Consider the following 18,329-nt stretch of genomic DNA (forward strand, 5'->3'; position numbering starts at 1 on the left):
ATTTTCCTCGGTGTTCGCAGAATCATCTGATTCCCAATTGTGGTTGCGATTTTTGTATACGGCGGTGCGTTTACGACCTGTGAATATATTTCAATTCGGATTAGGTCAGGGGTCACTGTTTCTTCAATTTTGTATATTTTTGTGGGTTTGGGAATTGTTGTAGATTGTGAATGTCGGTTTAGCTGTGGGATTGGATTTAGAGATGGGGGATTGTGGTTTGGAGGAGCTGTGGGGGTAGAGAGGGGTGAAGGTTTGGTGGGTTGGAAATGACGGATTTTGAGCCGCGGCAACAGAAGCCGGAATCGGCTGATGCGTGCGGTGATTTCGAGAGTGGATATGAGGAATTCATGCGTGGGCACTTGGATGAATGTATGTCATTTGCTTCATGTAGCTCTCCTCGGAATCCTGATGATGAGGACGACGACGGTGAACAGCTTGTTCGGAGGAGAAGGAGGTTGGATTTGGAAGGTGATGATTTGGCGGAATCGTCTGCTGCGCGGCGCCACCACTCAAGGATTTTGACCCGCTGGGCGGCGCGGCAGGCGCAGGAGATGATAACTACAATTGAGAGGAGGAACCGGGAGTCGGAGTTGATGGCACTTGCGGGATTGCATACGGTTTCGATGCTCGATTCCTCCTTCTTGAGGGAGTCACAGTCCCCGACGTCGAGGAGGCAGGGGACTGTGGAGAGGCCGAGCACTCAGGCTTCTACGATTTTGCAAATGTGGCGGGAGCTGGAGGATGAGCATTTGTTAAATAGAGCACGTGGGAGGGTGAGGGAGAGGTTGAGGCAGCAGAGGAGTGTGGAGGCTAATACTAATGAGCTAAGGACGAATAGGTCTGATAGTCGGGGGAGTGAGAACCGTGGGAGTTTGGTGGATGCGACTGAGAGTGAGAATGAGTATGGGGCATGGTCCCATGATCAGATGGGTTCACAAAATGAACGAGGTGATAATAATGCGTCTAGCAGGGAGCAATCTCCTGATCTTGGTGAAGTTGAGAGGGAGAGAGTGAGGCAGATCGTACGGGGATGGATGGAAACTGACATTAGTGATCATGCATCCAATGTTGCTCAGAGAAGTAGTAGTCCTAGGGCAGAGTGGCTTGGTGAGACAGAGCGGGAAAGGGTGAGAATTGTCCGGGAGTGGGTGCAAATGGCTAGTCAGCAGAGAGGAGGTCGTGGAGCCCGACGGGAAGATCAGGTCACCAGTGATAGTGCTCAAGTTGGCGGAGAACGTGATGGTTCAGCAGCTGACCAAGAGGAGAGCCAACCAGAGCACATTGGCCGGGATATGTTGAGGTTGCGTGGAAGACAGGCTATAATTGATTTGCTGGTGAGAATTGAGAGGGAAAGACAAAGGGAGCTCCAATCTTTGGTGGAGCATCGAGCTGTCTCTGATTTTGCTCATCGCAATCGCATTCAGGTCAGTTGTGAAGATTATTTCTAATTTAAACTAAATCAATTTACTTACAGATTGGTATGTTTCATAGGTCTATATAAACATCAATGTGAAATCTACCATGTATCTTACAAAATTTGTAAATCTGTAATTGGAACTGTAATGGGTTTGAATTGTCTATAATATCATATGGAAGTTGTTATTAAAAATAATTTTTATAATCACATTATCTTTGTTGAATGAACTTTTGAGACCTGTTTTTAGTAATTTTTGTAGTTATTCCTCTCTTTCTGATTTACCTTGATCATTAGTAGGCTGTGGCCGAATTCAGAAGTGTATCCTTTTTGGTTGTGTTGCATGGATATCAATCATATCATTATATTCACCACATTGATAAGTTACTCAGTTTTTTCTCTTCAGTGCCTCCTTGCAAAGATTATAAGGTGGACATTTTAAACTCAGTTTTTGATATGTTAAGGATGCAAAGTTATTTGCAGACCAATATTTCTTAATATTCAATTTTTGTTATTAATCCCTTCCCTCATTTTTGCGTCTATGTATCTTATTAGGTTTTGCCTGTGAATATCAGTATAGTTATAATGGCTAGTATGTGGTAACATGTGTGTTTTAGACTTTAGATTAGCTGATACTACTCTTACCCCTGCCATGCTCTGAAAATATCCTCATATTTAGGTTTGACCATAATTTGGCTACTAATGTAATTGAACTTTTACAGTCCTTACTCAGAGGTAGATTCTTGCGAAATGAAAGGCCTATTGAAGAAGGAAGACCTACTTCTGTGGCTGCGGGTGAATTAGTTCAATTGAGACAGCGACACACTGTTTCTGGTTTAAGGTATCTTTTCTTGATTATCAGTTGTTTGAAAAAGCTCTCATCTTCTTCCCATCTTGGTGCCTCTATTAGTAAATGTATTTATGCCATTTAAATATGTTGGTATTCCAAAACTGTACTGGAAGTTCTGAATTTTTAAAATTTTAAATATTGAACATATTTTGAGCTCTGAGTCTCCAATTTTATTTGTGTGTGAGATTTAAATTTGTGAGTTTGGGCTGGGCATATAGGAAATTTCTTTTTGACATGGGTCAAAGCAATCATTGTTTCAGGCATCTCTTTAGGCTATAAATAGAGTTAGAGTAGATGTACCAGTATCCCTCAGTACTACTCTATTATCGGTAGTTACGGAATGCATGGCAATTTATGTTTTCAGGAATACTAATAAATGACCACCTTAAATAGAAGACACTCGACTCAATTTTGTTTTCTTTTTCTTGATTTCATTTTCTTTTGATGATTTTAATGCTTGATGTGAGATTGTATGTATATACGTTGCTTAATTCCATTGAAGTATCAAAATTGAGTATGCAAGAATAATGACTGCCTGCGTCCTTATTAGGGAAGGGTTCCGCTCCAGATTAGAAAATATAGTTCGTGGTCAAGTTGACGGCCAGATTGATTCTCCGACTAACAGTAATGTCAATGATTCTAGAAGCGATCATCCCCAATCAAATGCTTCTCAAGGTATTCAACAGGAAAGTCATGAGCAATCCCAGCTTGGGAGCGAGGGAGGTGACGGTCAGTTTCCTAATCAGTTGGGGAACTTGGAAAATGACACAGCTGTTGGGCGACTTGATTGGCAAGAAACTGCTAATCAAGGGGGGAATTGGCAGGAACCAATTGCTGAAGATGAGGGACGGAACTGGGAGCAGACAACTTTTGATCAATTTAACGATTGGAGGGAAGGTAATGCTGAAGATATGGTTGAAAATTGGCAAGAAACGTCTGTGAATAATTGGCCTCAGGGAACTCCCAGAAATGCTGATGAAGAAACAGGTCATCAACAAGAAGCTCAGGGTACTTGGCGTACAAACAGTTCTCGGGGAGCTGTTGAGAATTGGTCTGAAGGGCCTTCAGGCCCTGTGAGAAATCGTCGTTCTGCCTCAATTAGAAGATTCAACAGATTTAATCCACCAGATGATGATACTGTGTACAGTATGGAACTTAGGGAACTTCTTAGCAGGTATTTGATTAATTGTAGAACGAGTGAGTTGAACGAAACATGGAGTTCATGATTTGTATCTCATATGGTTATGATTTTCACTTTGTAGAAGGAGTGTTTCAAATCTTCTTCGTAGTGGATTCCGTGAAAGTCTGGACCAGCTGATACAGTCATACGTTGAAAGGCAAAGTCGTGCTCCCATTGATTGGGATTTGCATAGGACCTTGCCAACACCAACTCCGGCTTCACCAGTGCAGGACCAGGACCAACAGAGGGATGAGCTGAATGGAGATCAGCAAGATGCCATTAACAGACCTTCACGTGTTCTACCACCTCCACCGGTTCCCCCACCACAACCAATATGGCATCAGGACTTACATAACACTGGCTGGTCTCGCCATAGCATGCATCGTTCAGAAATTGTGAGCTTACTTTCTTCCCTAATTTTTTTAGATTTGGTATCACTTTTGAAAAAAAACAAAAAAATTCCACTTGTACTGGAAAGATTTTGTCTTTGAAAAATTTCACATGCAGCTTCCTAAAAAATTTCTTTCTACATTTTAGATATTGAGGTTGTATCACCAGGATTTAATGAAACTCCCTTCACCATTTTTCCAGCATATTTTGGTCCAGTGTGTGGGATTTCTAGCTATATATGTGCACGCGCACTTTTTCATAGCAAAAGAAGTTACTATCATGTGTTTTGATGACTGCCATCTTTAGAATGGGCTCAATATATTTTCCTTTGGTCTGTGCAATGACGTCCAAGTATCTAGAAAATTTGGTAAAGAAAACGTTTGTGGAATAGATATCTACTCAGGGCTCACTTTTCTTATGTTTTCAGCTGGGACATCTTACAGTTTATAGATTTTAGAATATTGTACAAAGTCCCAAGAACTGTTTGGTTAAGGATTATATCACATGGGCACTGGACTGGTTTTTCTGTGCTAGTATTTTCATTTTTCTCTGTTGGTTTCCCTGAATGTGGATTCTGATATGGAGCAGGAATGGGAGATGTTTAATGATCTCAGGTCAGAAATGGCAAGACTCCAGCAAGGCATGAGCCACATGCAAAGGATGTTGGAGGCCTGCATGGATATGCAATTGGAGTTGCAACGTTCTGTCAGACAGGAAGTGTCGGCAGCTCTCAATCGGTCATCTGGTGAAAAAGGTTTGTTTTAGTTTACTTGGTACCAGTGAACATGCATACTTTTTGTTTAGAAAATGTGTTTGTGTATATTGGAACGGTAGGTGGATGTGGTTTTCTTAGACATTATAGCTCTGTTGCTACTGGTAATTTATGAGAAATGTATATTGCAGGGTCAAGTGCTGAGACATCAGAGGATGGTTCTAAATGGGGTCATGTAAGAAAAGGAACTTGTTGTGTTTGTTGTGATAGTCACATCGATTCTCTCTTGTATAGGTATACCTACTTATCAATTAAGTATACCTAATTATGAGTGTGACACATTTATTATATGTTTTGCATGATATACATGTCGTTCTTCTTGTGTCCAAGATCTGGTTTTCTTTCCTTTTGAATTTTGTTCTTTGTTGCAGATGCGGGCATATGTGTACATGTTCAAAATGTGCAAACGAATTGGTTCGTGGTGGAGGCAAGTGCCCACTTTGTCGAGCGCCTATAGTTGAGGTGATCCGTGCATACTCAATACTGTAAAAAGGAAAAATAACTTTAAATAGGAAAGGGGAAAATTCAGAAGGAATAAAAGTGAATAGAATGAGTGGAGGATCGGAGGGATGGAGTGGTTGTACCTTATATAGGGAGGCTTCCGTGGTCCTTTGTTTTCTGTAGTTTGCCAGTTGTTTTTCTGATTATATATGTAAAAATGATGCTTGTATAATTGGAATAACAAATGGCTCACTTTTGATTCATCATTCTTGGGTAAATAATATCTTCTCATGAAATCTGCATGAACTTTACTTAAGTACTGTACTGTTGAAAACCCGGTACTCTCGACTTGTCATCACTTCCGTCTTTCAGTTTCATCCAATTCCCCCGCAACTTTAAGTCAAAATTGGTCCAGCCAGGCAGCCATTGGGTTCGGTTCACATTGATCCTCTATGAGCCAAATTCTATGGAATATTGGCAAGTTTTTCAGCATACTAGCATTTTGCACGCCCGTATTCCAATGGCAGGTCCTTTTTCCTTCCAACTGACCACAGCTCAATCCGGAAAAAGTTGAGGAGCTGGTCCGGGTTGTCCGGCTGGTGGCAAGGGCGTGAGATAATGACAGAGCATTAGTTATGGATCAACTGGGCAATGTTTACTTCTTAAGATGAATAACATGAGCCTATAGACTTCCGTGGGATTGTTCAACGACCTCAAAGCTTGGCCACTCCCCAATCAACTTGAACCTCTTGAGCTACAAGCCGAAAAATAAGGGTCACACTGCTGGAAGTGGCCGTCATCACCATTGTGATTGTGGCCTACGCCTGTGCTCGCAAGACTATGAATGCTGTCTACCGGCAGATGGTAGCCTCAGGTGTCTTGCACAACAATCATCATCGCAATGGCACAAGACTACTTGGATTTCAATTTTGTTGGGTTTGCCAAGAATGTCCATGAAATGGTGGATAGGGCCGTGAAGCCTCCTTATGCACCCTACCTGTGTGTTGTTATGGCTGAAGGTTGAGCAAAACAAAGTATTCATGCTTTTGTGTTTCCATGTGCCTAATTCATTAGAATTTGTTAACCCTGTCCTTGCTAATTTCATGCCCTCTCTTCCCTGTTATAAACTTATAAGTTATAACTGGTACTTTATCAGTCTGTTGGAAGAATCATTACCATATTACAATTTATCATTGTCTTTGGATGATAGGGCAGATTTGAAATTGAGGGAGATGACTCAGGCTAATACCTTCTCCAAATAATCTAATACCTTCTCTACCTTGCCAAGACCAGCGTTAGGAAGGACAGCAGCAGCCTAAAATGTTTGATGAAGTTGTGACGCAAAATGTCCAAGAGAATGTTCAACAGAGGAAGGGGGCCTATATGAAGGAACCGAGAGCCAATCTTAGTGGCGTGATCGAGAGGAGCTGATACCAACTTGGCAACACCAAGAACTTGTGGTACAGATATGATGTCTACATCTCTCCTCCCTTTTAATAGAATGCATATGCTGATATGCATGCATGTTCTGTCATCTACAGTTCTTGATACTTAAGTTGTAAAATGCCCCTTGCGAGGATATTCGCAGCACTAGATGACCAAATATGTGATTAGTGATACAGGTATGATTACCTACGTACACCTGATGATGATCATTCTATTAAACAAAAAAGATCAACTTTTCTGAGAGTTATTCTGTTGAAAATCTGAAGAAAGCAGTTTACCATGTAGATAATCTGAAGAAAACATGTACATTTTTCAATCTTCCCCTATATAAAAAGCTGACAGCAACTTACTGTAAGAATTTCATTCATCATATAAAACTTCAAACTTGGTATTTTTATGAATCCTATTGGGATCCTTCCATATAGTCCAAAATGTCTAATATGTTAATTGATACATAGTTACCAGACTGGTACAACCAGGTACCAATGAATCTGTTAAATCAAGTTCTAAGTTATATTGATCACAGCCGGCCAGGCAGTTTAGATTCATGAATCATGAATATGAGTTTTAATGAATAGTCAAGTAGAGTGCTTTTACACAAGAATGTAAGAGACTTATGACATATGTAAGCATGAAAATAAGCAAAGATCGATGATCGAAAACCCTTTAAAAGTAACTTTGGTATATATATATATATACATCTGTTCAATACAAAAGAAAGATAGTATTAATACTGGATAAAAGAAACTTACAGCTACCTATATAATTCATAGTTTCAAACAAAATTAAGAATGACCCCAACAAAGTTATTAACAACAGATCCTATCCAAAGGTTTCCATGACGCTGCTCAACATGACTCACAGGGTTGAGTCCATCTACAACATCCAGAAAATTTCCTTGGGCATCAAGCTTCACCGCTTTACCTCTTCCAGCACTGTTTTCAGCAACCCAAAATTCTCCATTTAGATTTCTGTTGATGTTGTCTGGGGCTCCTTGGAGGTTGAAAAAAGTATCAACAGTGTTGGCTCTAGGCCCTCGAAGCCAATACCTCAAAATGTTCTTTGCAGTGGTTTGGGTCACTAGAACAAAATCACCATCCTTACTTAGTGCCACCCCGTTTGCAAAAGCCAAGCCATGAAGCAACACCGTCACATTCTTTGTCGATGGATCATATAGCATTAACCTTCCAGTTTTATCACCTGTGCTGACTGACAATTCCCAGTTCCTTCTTTGATAAATAGCACTGGTGTCTGTAAAGTAAACCATTCCAGTTTCTTGATCAACGTCCACACCATTTAAGAAACGGAAAGGGAATCCTTCAGCAGATGTTGCAAGTGTTTGAGCTACTCCACCATTTGGACCTGTCTTTAGAAGCCCGAAATAGGCATCTGCAATATACAGTTCGCATGTGTTGAGGTCAAATTTTAAACCAAGTGGCCTCCCGCATATCGGTTCGCTGCCTTTGCTCGTTGAGAGATCACATACTTCTCTCGGCCTATTGGGTGCGGTGACTGTGAATTCTGTCCACCCAAATGGGCGTCCCAGCCACTTGAATATCCTGCCATCAGCCACACCCACGTAGGGTGCGCCATTGCAGTCGAAAGCAATGCTTTCGGGTTGTGGTACATGGATGGGTATTTCATGGTGGTTTAGGTTTGGGAGTGAAAAATATGCTGCATGGGCTTGGTTACTAGACAAAAAGAAAAAGAAGAAGACAATAACAAGAGCTGACTTCTTCATGGTTGTGGCTGAAAGTTTCAAGGTGTACTCTTTAGAACCGGTAGCTGTTTTTCTGCAAATGAACAAAGGAATATGGCTTGCCACCTTATTTATAATTGTTTATGCTGGAAACATAATCCGGGTTGGACAAGGAGAACAAAATCGAACATGGAAAAACCCGAATTCTTATCCTATCTGGATTAGGTTTCCAAAACGAATTGGGGTTTTTTGTTTCTTTTTAGGTTGCTGAGTTATCCTATTCTAATTTGGAGATGTTTCGTACGTAGTAAACGTACTGGACAAGATTTCGTTATATTTATTTTACGCCATGTTCTTCGTCTTCAGTCGTCAGAGTTTATCTACTGAAAATACGAAAGTTTGTTTCTAACGGAATAATTAAGATTTTAATCATTAACTAAATTATATAATTTTGCGTAAAACAAAGTAAACAATCATATTAATACTATACAAGGAATAAATATTACGAAAATGCCCATTTAGTACTAATTCAAACCCCTTATTTCCCATTCCAATGATAATCTTTTGCATTAGCCCATTCCAATATAAGATAACAATTTTTATGCCCAAATGCACAAATCTTTATGCCCAAATGCACAAATCTTTACTAAAGTCTTAACAAACCATATTATTTTAAGACTATTTTGGCCCCACCTCTTCAACATGAAAAGACTTGGCCGGAACCTCGGACTCTGGTCACCGGCCGCCGGACACCGGACTCCGGTCACCGACCGCCGGATTCTGGTCACCGGAATTTCCCCGACCGCCGGATTCCGGTCACCGGATTTTCCCCGACCGCCGGATTCCGGTCACCGGATTTTCCTCTGTAACCAGTTACTGACCCCCAATAATCAGTTACTGACCAGTTAATGACCCATAATAACCAGTTACTAACCCCCAGTAACCAGTTATTGATTAATTACTGACACCCAGTAACCAGTTACTGACCCCCAATAACTTTTAGTTTTCAGTTACTGACACCCAGTAATCACTTAGTTTTCAGTTACTGACACCCAATAATCACTTAGTTTTCAGTTACTGACCCCTAATAATTTTGGTTACTGACCAAAGAGGAGAGAACTGAGGAATCGGCCCGACAGTGAGCACCCACATTTCTTCTCTGGGCACCCACCTTCCCCGACGGTGAGCACACCGGCCTCCTCCACCGACCCCGGCGCACGCCGGCAAGCAACGCCCTTCCAGGGGAGTAGGAGAAGCGGTGAGGCAGCTTAGAGCCGGTTTCCGGGGCTGTGCGGTTGCAGGTGATTTTGCGGAAGCAGACGAGGAGGAAGAAGAGGAGGGAGAAGGCGGTGGTGGCGGCGCCGGCGAGTGGGACGATGAGGTTAGGCTGCGGCAGAAGAGACGACAGAGACGGTGCCGGGGACCGGGTGATTAGGCGCGGTAGAAGGTGGATCGGGAAGAGAAGGTGGTCGGAGGAGATGAAGTAGCGATGCTTGTGTGGGCAGCTAGCGTCGGAGGAGGAGGAGGAGGAAGAGGGGAGAGAGAGAGAGAGAGAGAGAGCAGATGGATCGGGAAGAGAGAGAGAAGAAGAAGAAGAAGAAAAAGAAAGAGATAAAAACTGTGTGGATTTAATTAAACACAGGGTAATAACGTCTTTTTCTCAAGAATCATTGGAATGGGCACAAGGATAAGACTTCAATTGAAATGGGCTTTAGTTTTCAAATATTTGGGCATTAAGGCATTTTCCCATAAATATTTTTACGTGATGCATGTGTTTTTAACTCTTAGTGTACATCAAAGATTTTATATACAACAAACTACATATACCGCATTGAAAAAGATTTATACGACACATAAGGATATATATAATATATAGGGTTGATCTCAATGCAAATTTCACTCTCCTATATTTTTTCTTATAAGGGAATTTGGGTATATTAGTTCATTAACAAGGAAAAACGCTACACTCGCAAATAGCTCACTCAAGAAAGGCTATGACAAGATTGAGCTATTCTTAGGCTGTCATATTGGTCTAAAGCCATAATGAACGCTAAACAAGGCATACTAAATCTAGTATTAATCATCCTAAGCCATTACAGCTTCAACCGGAGCCCCCACTACCTCCTCCATAGGCTGAGGTAGGCCTCATCATGGGCTGGGCTAGGGCTGACCCTACCCTAAATTTTAGGGCTTAGGGTAGGGCCGGGCTGGGCTTTGACTAAGTCAACAGAGCTTAGGGCCGAGTAGGGCCGGGCTGTGGCTGCAATATGTAAACCCTTACCCGCCCTAAAAGCCCATTCTGCAAGGGCCAAAAGGGCTGGGCCGGGCCGGGCTTAAAAAATAGGGCCGGGCTGAGCTTTTGTTTTACTCACTGAAAGTCACAGTAGAAGAAAAAAACTGAATACTTCATAATCCATTCATACTTTGCTGAGAACCAATATTTCAGAATCTGAGTTCGTTTCAGTAACCACAAATCCCACAAACTGAAGCTCACATTCTCAATATCAAGTTTCTACTTCAAACATTCTACTACCTGAATACGCCACTGAGGCTACAAAAAATTGAAATACTGAAATCTGTAGTATTCATTCAAAAACTGATCAAGCCTTCATCAATTCTCAAAAAGTTGTCATCTTGTAACATTTGATCATCTCTTACTAAAATCAACAACGCAAGAGCCAACAATGTACCTGCAAAAGAAATATCAAACAACTATAAGATGACATAGCAGTGAAAAACATTTTAACACAGCATTTATCAGCATTTTAACATAGTAGTACACATTTATATAAAACACAACAGCCATTATTTTGCATACCATATCCAAAAAGCAGTCATACTTTCTCAATCTGCAATCTACTCGACCTCATCCATGTTTGTATTAGCACGTTCTAATGCAATCATATATTCAGGTCTTGCTCGTTTTGCAATTTCTTCCTCTTTAGCTCGGAGCTCATCTTGCTCCTTATCTTGCTGCCTTGCATCTGTCAACTTCCAATCTTTCAAGCAAATAAGAGCTTGAATTGTACTTGGACTAAGATAGACTTGCTCTCTTCTCTGATACAACTCTCCCACCAGCACTAAAAGCGGCTTCTAAAGCCACCGTTGAAGCTGGAACAGATAACAGGTCACGAGCTATCAAAGAAAGCACATAATACACTTCTTCATGAGACCTCAACCAACCTAGAATGTTAAATTCCAAACCATCAGGAACTTCAAGAATAGGCATATCAAGATAGTATTGTAAATCAGGACTTGAAGCACTAGAAGTAGAAGTTGTTGTCTTAGCCTTTTTTAAGACAACCTTAGCAAAGTCCTCATCTTCATCGTTAGGTAAAACAACAAAATCAGAAGATGTAGGTAAATTTGAGTTAACACTAGAGGTTGGAACCACATGCATTACATATTGTTCTTGTACATATCATGTAATTCAAACAACTGATTCTTTAAAGTAGATATACCAGATTTAACTTCCCGTTCATCAAGACCCATACTTTTCATCCATTGACCAATTGCAAAAAACTTGTACCTAGGATCCAAAGCAGCAGCAAGACAAAATATAGGAGGAAAACTTTCCAACACTTAGAAAATTTTGACTTCATGGCAACCAAAACAGCAGCAATTATAGGATAGCAAGCATATTTATTAAAAGTTGCATTGATCCTTACTAAGCATGGAATAACACGACATGAGGCCGGATAATACACACAACACAAGTTTGTTGTTGAAGAATCAAAAACTTTTAAAAAACGACACACAATGCTAGATATTAACCAATCTTCATCAATGGGAAGTGCTAAGGTGGAATGGCGATTAGATTGGTTTAGTTTCTGAACATAGCGATTCAAAACATACTTATACTTTTCAACCAATTACAGCAGCTCATAGGTGGAATTCCACCTATGAGGAACATCAATATCAATATTCCTCTTTGGCATATTCAAATCATTACAGCAATTAACCCACAACTCATGCCTCTTAACTGATGAATTCATGTTACGAACTATATTTGTGATCTTCTCAACTGATTTAGATAACAAACCCAAACCATCTTGAACGATCAAATTTATAATTTGAGCACTACATCGCACATGAAACAACTTTTTAAGGACAGAATTAATCATTAGAAAATCAGGGAGTAATGCAACAAGAACATCATTATTTGTCGCATTATCTAAAGATATTGAAAAGATTTTCCTATGAATGTGCCAAGAAATCAACTCCTCATTTATGTGATTAGCAAGTGAATCACCATTGTGTGGGTACTCTATCATTTTAAAAGCAATAATTCTTTTATTCAAATTCTATTTTTTGTCAATAAAATGAGCAGTTAATGACATGTATCCCATATTAGCACGTGATGACCAACAATCAAAAGTCAAACAGATTTTCCCCTCATAAGTTTCAAAAGTTTTAAGCAACTCTTTTTTATTTGCAACAAAGAGCTTCATCACATCTCTTTTGCAAGTAGAAGCTGATAATCCTCCATACTGAGGTGCAAAAGCTCTTTTAACCAACCCCGTAAAATCATGTGTGTCTACGAATGTAAATGGATGTTCAGCTCTAATAACATAGTCAACTACCTCTGATCTAGCAGTATCCTTACTATAAGACCAATTTGATACATTCCCACTAGAATCTGCAGCTATTTAGGCTTGAGTCCTAATATCAGGTGATGCACTATCTATATGACTCTCCCAATGCCTACGTAAATGGCTAGTGCCATTTTTTCCTCCACGTACCAACGTATGAGAGCAAATACTACATTTAGCATATAGCAAAGTGACATTACCTTCAACAACATCAATCTTTTCAAAAAACTCCAAACAGACTATTTTTTCTCTGTTTGATTTCTAGGTAAAGGAGGATTAAAGGCTGGTTGTGGTGCTGTTGGCGGGGTTGTTTTACTCGATGGTGTTGGGTTTGGGTCTACGGAAGCAACATGCATGAGACTAGTTACTGACTTAGACATTTCATTCATCCACACACAATAGAAATTAAGCAAACAAAACACTTACTGCACAACAATACAACATGTACTTACACTAAGCTATTTGAAGAAAGGTTTAGAGTTTACTTGAAGTTAGATAACAAAACACAAGAGGCACCCTCACGGAACAGAAAACATAACTCCTCATCCTTGCAAAGCTTTTCCACTGAACATAACACAAACAAAAGAAATTTGGTAAGGATGCTGAATTATGAAAATACTGAACTAGATTGTAATCAAGGAAAAAATTATGGTTTGAAAATACTAATACTCTTACAAGTCATTAATCTAGTTGAGAACTGGAAAGAAAATTTGTGTATTCGGAAGATGAAAATAGGTTGACGTCTATGTTTATTTATAGGGGACTGACAAGAAAAAACATTGCAACAGACATATTGTTGTTTGTAACGGTAACTGTAAATTTGGGAGTCTGTGAACAACGGTCAAAAAAAAAATCTCAATATAAATTAGCCCATTGTCTCAGTCTCTCAAAATTGCTCGTAGAGTTTCAAAAGGGACTATTGAGCTCTGGAAAGAAACTAACCTGATAACCAAGTTTCATGTTGGCATGGATCTATATGTTTTGAATATGAAAAACATAAACCTCCGAGCACAAAATATTCTCCACTGCCTCTCTATTTCTTAGCTTCTTTTTGGCTCTACGTACCACCGATTTGTTCATCTGCTGAGTCGTCCTTTACTCCCACTCCATACAAATTGGCCAAATTAGCTTTTTCAACAACCAAGTACAAGAGATTCCAAGAGCAGAACTAGACATATAGAGTAATTAAATTAATTTACCTCTGCCCATATCTTGCAACGCAGTCTACATCCCCTTACGGCAACGGGGTCGGAATAAAGGCAGAGGCGACGGAGTGAGTAGTATAATTGGTTTCTCAGTTGGGTATGGACTACAGGGTAGTATAATTGGAAGAGTAATTAGGCCATATTAGGGTTTTTGAGGGGAATGGGAGAGAGTCAGAAATGAAAAGAGAAGAAGAGAGCGGCGGAAGTATACTATATGAAAAGGATGCTAGGTCTTTAGACTTTATCTCTTGGACGTGGGCCGTTGAGTTAGTTATGCACCTAACTCACAAAAACTATAAACTCATACCAAACCCAGTAACATATATATGAAATAGAAAATAATAAAAATAAAATATAAATAATAGGGTAGGGCGGGTTTTAGGGCGGGCTAGGGCCGAATGGCCAAATGATGAGGCCTAGGCTGAGGAGCTACCGCAACTTCAGTGCTGCCACCACCACCAAAAAGAGAAAGTAAACTTTTAATAATTATTAACAATTCAGCACTAACATTTTCATCTTAACTTACTACAACTCTCTATAGATCAATGTTTATTTAAGGTTTTCATTTCAAATATAGTATATAATATAGAAAACAAACATCTCTTAAAGTTTGGTTTAAAATTTCCTTGTTTTTCTTCAAATTTCCGTAAATTTTCTCTCTTTTTTTACCACAATCGATATTTCCCCGAAATTTCCATTGAAATTTTCATATTTTAGAGGGTCAAAATTTTCGTAATCACTAAAATTTTCTTCCTTGCCAAAGATATCATAAGTGATCCCACAATCAAGTAGAGAGAAGATCATAGGCAAACATTTTTAGCAATGAAATCAAGGGAAATAACAGAAAAGTTTAGGAAAATATAATTAACTGAAACAAATTAAGCCTCCCGGATCCCAGATGCGAAACCCTAGCATACCAGAGTTCATCCATTTGGCTCAGAAGGGAGCCCACCTCCAGAAGGTTTCAAGGCCATGACAAAGGCCAACACCTTTTAGGTTCCGACCTTGCATTAGGCCTCAGACCATCACTAGACACCCAACAAGATATGCGTGCTTCAAAAACAGTTTAGGCCCCAAAACTAATATGGTCACCAACCCGAATTGGGTTTGCTACCAGATCTGTTTTCCATCTTCTTCCTAGTAGGGTTTACCGCAGCCACGGCTTACTTCGTCGTCAAGTCACCAGCCCAACACAATTTTGGTACTCGTCGAGCTATTAGACCCTGCCATTCTTGCCGGTGCAAGACTTCGAAGCTTGTCAAAACTGGCATTGATTGAAACCGTTGTACATGGCCTTCAAAACATCCCATCACAGCCTTGATCTGTTCCTGTCCTAGTGTCTGACCGCTAATCTTCTCAACCATAAGTTGATCAAAACCAGTCGAAAAACCCATCACCTCGATCTCGTCTACTTTGAGACGTCCTAGCCGTGGTTGAAGTCGGAAACCTGTTGTCCATGCACGCCGGTTAGAGCCCACACTCAGATTTGACCAACCTTTCTGATGCAAGGGACCATCTGAGTAGGTTGTAGTCGAGAAGTACCCATCCTTCCGGGTTGTTGTCGAGGTCCAATTCCCACCTAGGGTTGAGATTAGCACCGATCTCCATTATTATATCACCGCACAGGGACGGTTGGGTTTTGGGAGCAGCGCAAATGTAGCTTGAAGCATGTAGCAGATGCAATGGTGCCGAAGAAACTTCAGCTTGGTGGCGATGTCGAGGTGCAGCTACATTTGAGTTTAGGTTTGGTGGCTGCGGTAGAGAGCGGCAACCTTAGGGAGAAATTCATCGGCTTCTTGGTCTTTTTCTGATTAATGTTTTAAAAGGCTAAGACGTAGTCTAGACAATGCCGGAAGAACCTCAGTAAGGCTTACGATATATGAAAAAATATATATTTATTTGTGAAAACAAAAGAATAAATCTATTTGATGGGCTTAATCTCTATCTTTCTTCATTTATGTTTTTATTTTCTATCAATCTTATCTCCCTTGCAGTCTTACTTCAATTATGATCCTAGTACTATATATAGTACACTTATCAGAATCCTACAATTTTTCAACTGTAAGGAATCTGATAATTCTCTAACGTGGTTCTTCTTGAAGAGTAGCAAATTTACACAAAAGAGATTGTCTCCATGGAGTTCACTAGTTTCCACAATCAACCAAAACACCAACATATATCATAATTCCAAGAGTAGCACGTTCCTGTCTATCTCTGGCGTCTCTCCCTCTCTCTGGTATGCTTCTAGATTTTTTCTTTTTTAGAAGGCGTTCACTTTCAATGCCTTGAGGCATGTTTTTTGCGCCTTTTGCGCCTTGTTCAACGCTTTTTGGGCCTCTGCACCTAGGCAGCAAGGCCAACTCACTAGAAGCACCGCCTCGAGCCTTTTTCAGGCGTGTTTTTTTAAAACATTGGTTCTGATTGAAAATGACATTGTGGTGGTGGATTAAAACCTATAATCTATATATTATATAATAGTTGAGTTTGTGCATATTAAGTAAATAGTGTGTGCGGGTTTTTGTCTATTCAATCTTACAAAATTTGAATATAGGACACCCATATTAAATAGTATCCCTTGCTAAATCAATCTTGTAAGAATTAGTTTTATCCTACTTAAGTAAAATATGGCTAAAAGTCAAACTTTTTGCTACAACTGTAATCAACATCATTAAATATTAAACATATAAAGCTAGATTGTCTTCTACAATTATACAATAATAAATGGTAGTATATTACAAATAATTGAAATGGCAGATTTGATTCTAACAAATGAATTTTTGTTCATATTGGCATACCATCGATTCCTATATATAAAAATGCATTTTAGAATAAATTAAAAACCATCTACAGATCAATTTATTTATCAGATAAACCATTACAGTCTTGTTTATTATTCCAATGGAAAGAATCGTTGCAATGCGTTTGACAACAGTGTTTAATTTCGTTGTCATGACGTTCTTGGCTTCTAACTAACACATTGTCGAGGGTTCGCGGTTGGCCGTCCCAGCATTCAGTCTTACATGCAACTTGACTGCTTGTAGAGCATCTTGTATCAAAAAATTGAGGGAGAAGTTCGGAAGTTCCCAATGTGTGCCAATCGGTGAAGGAACTAGTTGTGTGTGTTTTCCCAAAATAGCTCTATAGAATCATGAAGTACTACATGAAATAATAAAGGAGCTGAAATTTACACTCTATTTTGCAAACCACACTCTCCTTTTGTGGTGAAATTCCCGGCTTACCCTTATTTATCATGTCATGTCTTCCTCATTTGTCTTCAGCCTTAGAGGCTTTCTCAATGTGTTGCCATCTCCCCTGCAATCTTCTCTCTTATGATGCAATATTTGCCTCTCATCTTTTAAATTTGGCTTTCTCAATTGAAGCTCTTTCCATGCTTGGCAATCAAACCCAATTTCTAGAACTTAACCCACTTGAAATACAATATCGATCATTTACCAATTGACCAATTGAAAGCTTTCTAATTCAAACTCAGCTCCTTGCATTCAACTTCTCTGTATGTAGACAATGACGAAATTAATAGAATGGATTGGGAGGGAGGAGGATAGCAAGGGTTATGGGTCTGAACAACTGAACAAGGAAATATAAGAAGAGAAAGCTCCTAAAATAGAGCATATGAGGTGAAATTTATGAGTTGTGTCTCAGGCCAATAAAACGCTGGGTACGTAAATCCTCATCTCTATTGCATCTGGTATTGTAAAATAGTATGTTTCTAGATTTTCTATATTAGATTGGCTGCATAGATGGAAAGATTGGCTATTGTGCTTTAAGTTTCCTGCAATGCGAGAACTAAAGAGAAAAAGGAGGAGTTAGAGACCAGATGCAAAGGACTGGTGGAGGCTTTGATTAAGAATCTGACATGGTCTCAGCATTAATAATATACCCATACACAGACAATGAGCACTCAAACATTGCTGCCAATGGTATTAGTACATCGCTGCCGATCGATTAGTACTGGTGATTAGAACTAGAATTGAAGAATTGTCCTAAGGGCAATTGTGGAAATAGAAATATTAACATAAAAAAGGGATTGTGGTTTGCAAAAAAGGGAGTGTGAATTTCAGCTCTCAATAATAATTGGTAAACAGTTAGCTCTTTAGAACCCTTAAATACTACATGAAATAATAATTGATTCATTATGCATCTTCTTTTGCTCATATTCTATATTATAATAAAATCAAAGGAAAATGCCTATTTAGTTAAAAACAGGGATTCAAGAGCCCATTCAAATGAAAATTTTATTCACATGCCTATTCCAATGAACCTTAAGAGAAAGACAATTTTACCCCAGCCTAATCTATAAGCTACCACCTCTCTCTCTCTCT

At 39.6% G+C, this 18,329-nt stretch overlaps 2 protein-coding genes across 2 annotated transcripts; one reads left to right on the forward strand and one right to left on the reverse strand.

Annotated features, from left to right (window-relative positions):
- Nucleotides 1–266: 266 nt before the first annotated feature.
- On the forward strand, nt 267–5,340 carry LOC101291374. The gene is made up of 7 exons (XM_004307093.1): nt 267–1,424; nt 2,137–2,255; nt 2,815–3,438; nt 3,527–3,839; nt 4,423–4,588; nt 4,738–4,840; nt 4,978–5,340. Exons 1-7 carry the CDS (start codon nt 267–269, stop codon nt 5,093–5,095), a joined length of 2,601 nt encoding a protein of 866 aa, XP_004307141.1. The 3' UTR covers nt 5,096–5,340.
- Nucleotides 5,341–7,268: 1,928 nt separating this feature from the next.
- Nucleotides 7,269–8,234, reverse strand: LOC101308623 (strictosidine synthase-like). The gene has a single exon (XM_004308565.1). It carries the CDS (start codon nt 8,232–8,234, stop codon nt 7,269–7,271), a length of 966 nt encoding a protein of 321 aa, XP_004308613.1.
- Between the last annotated feature and the right edge of the window lie 10,095 nt (nt 8,235–18,329).

Source organism: Fragaria vesca, linkage group LG7 (genome assembly GCF_000184155.1).
Source record: "Fragaria vesca subsp. vesca linkage group LG7, FraVesHawaii_1.0, whole genome shotgun sequence".
Classification (NCBI taxonomy): Eukaryota; Viridiplantae; Streptophyta; class Magnoliopsida; order Rosales; family Rosaceae; genus Fragaria; species Fragaria vesca.

What these genes read in the sequence shown, in the direction of transcription:
- LOC101291374 (XM_004307093.1), top strand. Translation starts at nt 267, where the DNA reads ATGACGGATTTTGAGCCGCGGCAACAGAAGCCGGAATCGGCTGATGCG. An exon ending in CTCATCGCAATCGCATTCAG is followed by an intron (nt 1,425 to 2,136) that starts GTCAGTTGTGAA and finishes GAACTTTTACAG; the next exon opens with TCCTTACTCAGAGGTAGATT. An exon ending in ATCGATTCTCTCTTGTATAG is followed by an intron (nt 4,841 to 4,977) that starts GTATACCTACTT and finishes TCTTTGTTGCAG; the next exon opens with ATGCGGGCATATGTGTACAT.
- LOC101308623 (XM_004308565.1), bottom strand. Translation starts at nt 8,234, where the DNA reads ATGAAGAAGTCAGCTCTTGTTATTGTCTTCTTCTTTTTCTTTTTGTCT.